The sequence below is a fragment of the Nelumbo lutea genome, chromosome 6 (genome assembly GCF_056320005.1).
Source record: "Nelumbo lutea isolate HS-2025 chromosome 6, American lotus-T2T, whole genome shotgun sequence".
In the NCBI taxonomy this organism is placed as follows: domain Eukaryota; kingdom Viridiplantae; phylum Streptophyta; class Magnoliopsida; order Proteales; family Nelumbonaceae; genus Nelumbo; species Nelumbo lutea.
In genome coordinates, this window is record NC_142689.1 from 14,754,609 (window position 1) to 14,764,154 (window position 9,546).

At 37.0% G+C, this 9,546-nt stretch overlaps 1 protein-coding gene across 1 annotated transcript; it reads right to left on the reverse strand.

Moving 5' to 3' along the window:
- Positions 1–656: 656 nt before the first annotated feature.
- LOC148847520 (uncharacterized) lies at positions 657–9,037 on the reverse strand. Its single transcript, XM_088947950.1, has 10 exons — positions 8,551–9,037; positions 8,252–8,441; positions 7,971–8,104; positions 7,678–7,790; positions 7,463–7,586; positions 5,633–5,788; positions 1,612–1,767; positions 1,425–1,504; positions 1,298–1,347; positions 657–975 (listed from the first exon to the last, which is right to left on the reverse strand). Exons 1-10 carry the CDS (start codon positions 8,935–8,937, stop codon positions 839–841), a joined length of 1,527 nt encoding a protein of 508 aa, XP_088804076.1. The 5' UTR covers positions 8,938–9,037; the 3' UTR covers positions 657–838.
- Positions 9,038–9,546: the final 509 nt, after the last annotated feature.

Consider the following 9,546-nt stretch of genomic DNA (forward strand, 5'->3'; position numbering starts at 1 on the left):
TGCAGTTAGCTCCAGTCACCTTAGGTTATGTTTAGTTTGAAGGAAAATGCATGAAAAGAAAAGGAAAGGTGGGGAAATCTTTACAAATCTTGTATAGATTTCCCTGTCTTTCCCTTTCTCTCCCTATCTTTTCCTTCAAATTAAACCAAACATAGCCTTAATTGATCATTTGTTGGAGGAAAATTATAATCCTCCATGGAGCGTTCATATGCTCATTTCTTCTTGCAAGAGTCTCTCATGTTAACTACCACAATTCTATACTCAATGGGGCTGTGCTCATTAAAAAAAAGCCAAATTTTCTCTAAATTGTAACACCCCTAAGACTTTGTATGCACCACTGAATTTCTTGTTCCTATCTTGGAATTTGTTGTAACTGAGTTTTGAATTGAATAGATTAGCCTATTTACCAAAAAAACATGGATAGATTAGCCTTCAGACCTTTACAAAAGAAAATGTTTGTTCCAACTATTTGGGGGGGAGAGGTAGATTGGATACCGTTCTAGCCTTCGCCTTTTTTTTTTTATGTACAAAGCGGTGTTCTACACTTGACAGCCCATGATTTTACATGCCTTCTCTTTCATGCTGGAGGTGTGGAATAATGATGGTTATATGCTTAGGAGAGAGAGAGAGATTATAATAGGATGATAAAAAAGTGAGGAACAATAAAACCCATTAAAAATTGAGGCTTATATTTGACCTAATAGAGCCTGTAAAACAAAATAATTAATGGCTCTTAACCACTAAAAAATGTTAGTAAATTGGTCCATTAAATTGTTGGCAAATGACAATAGCTGGTAAATTTGTTGAGTCTATGTACCAAAAAAAAAATTTGTTGAATCTAAGAAGAGGGATAGGCCAAATCGTTGTAATATTGTGATAGCCACTTTCTTATGATGCCTACTTCTCTCTTCCTAACGTCTCGAAGCCACTCTGGATCTTCTTTAGTAGAAAACCTCAAATCTACATGGTGGGCACCTGCCATTTGTCATTGTAAACCATACATATGAGAGAGAGAGAGAGATTATCTACAGAAAATATTTGTCTCCTAACAGGTTGGAGGGCATGCATTCTATCATTACCATTTTACATACTAACTTTAGGATTTTGGTGTTTAGGATTCATAGTTTAGATTTTAACTTTAGGGTTTAGGGGTTTAGGTTTTAAGGTCTAAGGGGTTAAACTTTAAAATTAAAGTTTAGCAATTTAGAGTTTAGATAAAAAACTCAGAAGGTGGTCAGAAGCTTTCATCTGACCATAGTGGGAGCCAAGTATTTGCCATTATCTACCAAGTACTAACCTTCTTTTGCCACAATGGCAATGATACTCTTGGATATACTCTCAAGAACCCTGCAACCATGAAGAAACGTGAGATAGGAAAAACCCTGCAAACATGAAGAAATGAGAGAGAGAGAGAGAGAGAATACCCTCCACCACTCCAAGGATCTCTTAAACCATTGAAGAAGATGATGTTGCTGCCGAACCGCTTCAAGACCCTCCTAATATCCTGTGAAAATAAATCAAAGCTCAAAATATTAAGTTGCTTTGCAACTTCAGTGAGATACATGCAGCAACAATGTCTAAAATCTATAGTGCAATATGTGTGATACTTACATAACCACCATATTCAGTTGTAATCCAATGCGGCCTTGGATTAATGCCAAATGCAAATTGGCAGTAGGTGGCTTGGTTCGCGTAGTCCCATTCTGATGCTGGAAATATGCTGTCATTCTTGTTTCCGTCTGTTGGCAATATCATCTCTGTACACGCCTGAGTCCACGTATATCATCAAAGTTCTACAAGTTAACCTTATATATTGTAGAACTAATGTAGGAGATGATATCTATTAGTCCAAAAAAGAAGAGAAAAAAAAAGGGAAACAGCTCCCTTTTTTTTTAACCACCTCTAACCATCAAGTAAATATATTAATATTTCAAAATTAATTTTTTGAGCAAAAACTATTTTTCTTGTAATAAATATAAAAGAAAAATTTATCTATACAAATATAAGACGATATACAAAAGCACCAAGATTAATCCACAAAATATACTAAAGATATCCTAAGCACAAAAGAAAAACACCCCTCCCACCTCTTTCCACAGTCCCTTTGACACTCTTAGCCTAAGTTTGGGAGTGTTTGTGTTTATGTGTTAATTCAAATAAGTATTTATTTGGGCCAGGACCATATCAATAAGCATTTATTTGTGTTTGGGAAATAAGCCCACATAAGTGTTTATTCTTAAAAATAAGCACTTGTTCAAAAAGTTCAGCTTTTGAATTTATTTTTAAGTGCTTATTTCCTTTATGGCCCATCTTGGCCTGCAGTGTCATTTTGAAAATAACTATTGATGAGGGCGGATTTGGCCCTCCAATGATATTAATGACGCATGGCATCTTGGAACAACTATTTTACACATAGATATCACATAAGCAATGATTTGGAGTCCCAGGTCATGGTTTCTCTTTGCCTAGACCAAGCGGTCTGCCTTCATCGCCAACCTGGTGACCTCGACCACAACTTAGGTCGCCTATAAGCACCTCGTCCAGGGCTGGCCTGCAGTACCCTATCACTGGCCAAAGTGACATCGATGCAAGGAGCGACCTCCCTCGAGGGTGCGCCGGCCTAACTGAGGTCCAGGTGGCGACCTACGAGACGTGTTTACTGACAAATTCGGCATGCATATCCCGACACTCTCATGATTCTTGGAAATTGGCCCACATACCGAATGTTTCGGAGGGTGGTCAACGTGCATGATGCTTATCTCTAAGGATTTTGGATCGGTTAGACACGATCTCCCAGAAATCTCGGATGCGGTGCATGAGGCGCACACTTAACAATGCCCATATAAAGGCACCAACCCCAAAGACCCAAGGAGGAGAAAAAAGAGTGGTGCGTGCATGATTACTTGCATCCAATCTCTCTACCACTCAAATTCTAGCTCGCGACCACAATAGAATACTCACTTAAGCATCGGAGTACGTCCAAGCGACCCTTCAGTTAGGAACTTCTAGATCACGCATCATCACCTATATTACCCCTATTTGAAATAAGTGTTTTTTCACGAAACACTCACGAGTCTGGCTCATCTTGGCCAGTCATATCATTTCAGAAATACCTATATTACCCTTATTGAAACAAGTGCTTTTTCACCAAACACTCATGAGCACTTATCAAGATAAGTACTTATTTTTAAACATTTATCCAATAAGCACTCCCAGATAGGGTTGGAGGGGTTAGTTTTGTAAGTATGGTTTACTGGGTCTAAAATCACCAATAAGGTATTCATGCATGAAATGAGATTTTTCATTCTGAAACCAGCTGAAATACGAAAACACCCACAAGCTAACCATGGCCTAAGGTAGATTTTGAAAGTTCAGAAAAGATTATCCGAGTTTAAGAATCACATAACCAACCAAGTGATCAAGAAGTATCAAGGTATCACTCAGTGACTGAGCTGGAACCTGGTGACCATGGTTGTCACACTTTCCCCAAATTTAGAGTTATCAAACACCAAGAGTTATTTTCTTTATTACCCAAATTTAGTGCCCATTTGGGAGGGCTTTGATGCAGCAAATTATGGCTTAGCAAGGTGGGTCCTACATGGAAAGCATGAAAGCAGCTATGTTTGGTGAAAATCCGGAAAGCTCAAGTAAAACTTTCTGGTGATGCCAGTCTTAGTAGTTACACTTGAAAGTGGTTTAGTCAACAACTCAACACAGTTCAACCGAGCAATTAATGAAGTTGATAAAGAAGCCACTCCAAATGTACACAAAAATTAAAAGAATAAAAAAATACAAAATTTTTAACCACTTTTTCTGTACTATATCCTCCATTAACCAATCTAGGCCACATGATAAACTAGTGTTTTCTTAGCATCTTTTGGGGCAATGCCTAGACATTCATCTACCCAGTTTAACTAGAATGAATTGATACAACTTTCCAAAGCCACTCTTGTTAGCAGTTAGTTATCACTGCCCGTTTGGGAGGACTCAGGTGGGTCCCACCTAAAAGCTTTCTATAATCAAGTTCGCCTTTTTTATGATTGAAGCTTTTTCATTGACTTCTTCAAAGTAGCTAAGTCAAAGCAATTCAACCAGAATTTGTTTAAACCCTCTCAAATGAGGCCTCAATTCTATTTCAAATCAATCGATTAACCAGTTGAATTTTTCAGTTTTTTATGTGGAAGTGAGTAGGTTTTATGAGCACCCCTCTCAATTCCGAAGAAAATCTTACCTTAAGAACAAGTTGGTTAAATAAACAGAAGAAGGGTCATGTGCATTAATTGTACTATGTCAAAGCTAATATTAGCCATAACACAGGCTGGACCTGTGCTAATTAGGTATGGAGATTTGTGTAAGTAATTCGTTGGAACATTTAATTAATTAGCGCATGACTCATCTTGCCCATCATTTGACTTCAATGCTTAAACAAGACAAGATTGATTCTAACAAGGCACTCTGTATATTTGGAAGCTATGGTCCACTAGGCCCATTTGTAATTTATTCAACCCTTGAATTAAACTCCTTTGTGACTTTTTGTATGTCAAGCACATGGATCTGGGTCCCACATGCCTTTCTTTTAAATCATTTGATTATATCATTGGGAACCAAAAACTTTTTGTTTTTATTTTATTTATTTATTTATGTTACTTTAGTGAGTTTAGATAGCCATCAATACGCATTCTCCATTACAGCCGTATACTAAGTAACATTTGTATATTTATATTTATTTTTATATATATAATACATATATATATATATATATATGTTATTTATTCATTTATAAATATATCATTTATATTGTATTTTTGTAAATTTTTTATAAAAACATTTATATATATGATGAAAATAATTAGAAATACATTTATTTTTTATTTAAATTAATATATTTTATTTTAATTTTTAATATTTTATTAATTAAAAATAAATAAATCAGACTGGATCAGATCCAAAGGTTCAACTTCATGATTGGATTCAAATTCAGATCCTTACCTATCGGATCCAATCGGATTATATCTATCATGAACAATGTCATATCAGATTCAGATATACACTGATATGATTTCGATCCGTTTGCATCTCTACATCTACACTTATATAACAAAGGAGCTATTTTCCTTGTGTGGTTGCAGATTTGCAGTGACTTGTTTGAATAGTGTTAGAGTGTTTTTTGAGTCCGAATCACCTGCCAACAAAACACATTCAAACGCTCTACCAACAACAAATTCTGGATCTCCTGCCCATGAGAATTTTGTCCATGCCTATCCACAATGCACAATCCCCCGTGAATTGAGAACATTTCCCCCTACATAATACTATGCATAGAATGAAATGTTCTTCACATATGGTTGCGATAAACATGAGCAGAGTTCTCATAGGTAGGAGATCCAGACTCCAACCAACATCATTTCACATGTCATGACAGGTCTCATTTTTATGATGGATCCCGTTTTCATAGTGAGATTTAGATCAAGTCGGTAGAGATATGGACTGTGTCCAATTCCTGTTTTCTTGGTAGCAGATTTCTACCCTTTTTGAATAAGGCCGTAGGTAGGTTGGGTGATAATATGCAAATCTATACAAATTTTAGATGTGGAGCCCAGCCCATGAGGGTCAGAAAGGAATATTTGCATACCTGCCATGTCCATTCACTTAGGCCGTGTGGGTCTGAATCATCTTCTATGTCAAAACACGTGGCATTACCAGTGTTGTTGTAGTAGATGTTGATCGCACCGTACAATCTGGCAAAAGTGTCGTTCCCCACCGTTGGATTGTCGATGGCCTTGCACATCTAAAAGCAAAAAGCAGATAATCAAAATTTAGATAGTAGTTTTTGATTGGATTGTCATGGCCTTTTTTTATTAAAAACTGTTTCTGGCATGACTTTTGGCTTAGACAAATTCAAATAGGCCCCAAGACCCAAGACATCCATTACATTGGAAAATAGAACCATTATTAAGGGGGTATTCATCCCACGTAGTATGTTCCAGAACGATGGACCCCATTAATAAGTTGTGTTTGGGAGCTGGTCAGGTAGTTTTGTACAATAAGAACTTTTTTTTTATTATTTTTTTTAAATCATCACACCCGCAAAGAAATTGAAACATGTTTGTGAACTGTGCTTTTTGTTTAGAGAAGCAAGAACAAGTTGCTCTTTGTTTTTAAATATCATTTATGTATTTTAAACTAATATACAGATAATATATGATGTATAATTACAATAACAAATTATTATCGAGAATTAAAATATTAATATGCCTAATACCAAAATATGGGTATATAATGACCAAGGGGTGTGGATAGACTTGGCAATTGTGTTGGTGGGTTAGGGTCGGGTTCGGGTCAAGACACTTCGGGTTGGGTTGTCGAATGCTAGACCCTAACCGTAAATGTTCGGTTTAGGGTTAATCCATGGGTCAATTCAGTCATCCCAAAAAATAAGTGAAATTTAAAAAATAAAGAAAAACTACATAAAAATGACAAAATTATAAGAATTAGCCTTAAATTCTAAATATAAAATAAAAAAACTTAAACGTTTAACATTTTAAAGAGTAAACAATAAAGAGTAAAGACTAAATAAAAAAAATTGAAGAATAAAAACTTCTAACAATGCATAAATAGTCCCAAATAGACTTGACAATCAAGTCAATAGATTGACTCATGACCCAACCCAACCCAATCCAGTTTTTTTCTATATTGGGTCATTATCACATTCAGGTAGTTAAATATGAGACCCTAACCCTATTTTTTTGGATTGAATTAGAACAGATTCATGGGTTGAGTCAACTTTTTGCCTAGTCTAGATACGGAAAAGAGCTGCGAGACCTTTTAATTGTTCTAAAAAACATGTACATTGGAATATCCAAACATATTTAAGAACAGTGATATATTATTATATAAAATTCATTTTGTTTATTCAAAAAAATACATATATAATCTGAACTCTGAAGGTGTTGCTTTGTCTTTGAAACTCAAAAAAGAAAGAAAAAATCCTTTGTATTCTGTAATTGCAGGTTTAGAACCAGCAACACCTAAACACCACCCGCATGGTCAAAACTACCGTAGAGTGTGAAAAACAAACAACCACCGTACCGAACACCTCTCTTAATTAACGGCTCGAGTCAATGACTGAATTCACGGAGACCGGATCTGCTACTCACACATGGCGCCTCACACTGACCTTACAGGCACATCCCACGCATTGAGAACCTCTCTCATACTTATTTATTATTTACGAGAGATGCTCCCAATGTACGGTGGGATGTGCCTTTTAGGTCGTTGTGAAGCGCCTTGTGTGAGCAGATCCCAATTCTATTCACTCACCGTTGTCAGACCCGAATGGAATCTGACAGTCAACCAATGGTTTAACGATTACAGGTTAAACTGTTAAATGGGTGAACTGGTGATGGCTTCCCCAATGCGTCTTATCTGTTTAAAGAATCAGGAGGGTCGAATTGAGTTGCACCTGTTTAACGGGATAAGCTGGCAAGGGCTGAAGAAAGTTGGAAGGAGTCGGATAATCAGTCATGGCGGTATAAATTAAAGCTGTTTCAATCCAGCTTTCTAGATCATCTGCAGTGAATGCCTTCCTGTAGGATTAGAAGAAGGAGAATATTAAAGTTCAGATGCAGAGAATCCACATTTCCTGCTAAAGAAAATGGCGTGAAATCAAACTCTTACTTGCATAATTTGAATGAATTTCTAAGAACCTCCAGTCCACCCTGTTGTTTTGCAGTGTCCTCAATCTCCTTCCATGACCCTTTGATCACTTTGTAGCAATTCTCACTTTCACTCTGAATTTGAATAAAATTATAAGTAAATAAATCTATAATATGTTGATAATTCATCAAGTTTCTTATGTTTTTCTGGTATTTTTTGAGATATCAGTCATAAATTCTGGCAATCATAAAAAGGATTAGAAGTTTGACAAATAATCCCCGAGAGAGAGAGAGAGAGAGAGAGTTCTGTGGTACCCTGAAATCATTTGTGATAATTCTATTGAAACCGTATGGAGAAGTGAGGTCTTCAAAATTCAGGATTGGAGAAGAAGATGCCAAGGCTCCAACAACAACATGTGGGTATTTCAGTCTAAACCATGCAGCCAACACTGCAAAACCCAGAAACCCAATTCAACAACTTCACCAAATTCTCATCTGAAAGTTCTAAAAATGTAAAGGAAATTGGGTGAGGATTAATACAAATCAAAGCCAAATAGTTTGGTGAGAAAAGTTTATATCAGAAGTAGGAATCGCACTTCCTCCATAAGACCCTCCAAAAGCCATCACAGGAGAGTCTTCTGCAGTTAAATTCTTCTTCAGATCGATGATCAATGTGGCATAGTCGGCCAACGCCTGCGTTGAGCTCAAGTACCCGAGCGTGCTTGCATTGCTGTAAGCTACCTCTTTATCACCACCAAAAGGAATAGAATTCCCATAAAATCTATGCTGCAATTAAGAATTTCCAAACAACCATTTCGTTATCATCTAATAACCATCCAGAGAATTGCAACAGAAGAATCCACGGGGTACTACTGTATGTTGATGAACAAATTACCTCGATGAAAACCAGAAGGGCTTTGAATTTTGGTGCAGTCTCATACATGAAACCCGTGTTCTGCGCGAACCATTCAATATCTCCTTCGTTTCCGGTGTAAACAAAGATCGGAGCATTGTTTTGAGCCCCACCCCAGTACTTATCATTGATCAGATATCTCTGTTGAAAGGTCTGGTAGCTCTGTGACTGAAAATTGAAGTGATCAAGCGTTTGAGTGAAATACTTTGTTTCATAGAGCTGCTGGCTTTTGATAGACAGAGATGCTAGATCAGCCCGAACGATAGAAGAAGGGAATCTGGAAGCAATTTTGGCGTCTGAGGTAGGAGAAAAGATAAGAATCAAGAGAAGAACCCACAGAAGCATGAAGCCTAAAGCCACTATCCTCATGTTTGTGATCTTGAGAGAGAGAGAGAGAGAGAGAGAGAGAGAGAGAGAGGGAGAGTGGGAGAGGTTTGACAGGTCTGGTTGGACTTAAAAAGAGTAGTATATATATATATATATATATATATAGCTGGAATGAAAGAAAGAAAGAAAAGGATAGAAAGTGAAGTTTGATGGGATCTTGTATTCTTGTTTCTGTTAGTTGCGTGTACATGTCTCCATGTAACCATGTTCATCAATTGATTGCTTCTTCTGTTTCATTGGATTCCGCGCGATCTCAAATTGAACAATTGATCCAATCACATGTCTCCGAGGCTTATCGATCGGGTCTGGACTCGGGATAGTTGGTTATCTGCATCAAGATAAATATTCCAGTCCGGGGTTGTCAATTGTTGGGATTGGGAAATGGGAAAGAATTCAAGATCTAATACTGAGAGATTTGGACCGGATGGACCTGAACCCGGCCTAATTCAAGCTGGATTAGCAAGCCATCAACTTCAGCCCCTGAAATTGACAGGTAAGTTAGGGCGACTCCTTTTATAAATTGTTAGGAAATTTTTGCCCGTCAAGGGAGGGTTTGAACTTTGTTTCCCTGAGTTAACTTCTTACAGAAAA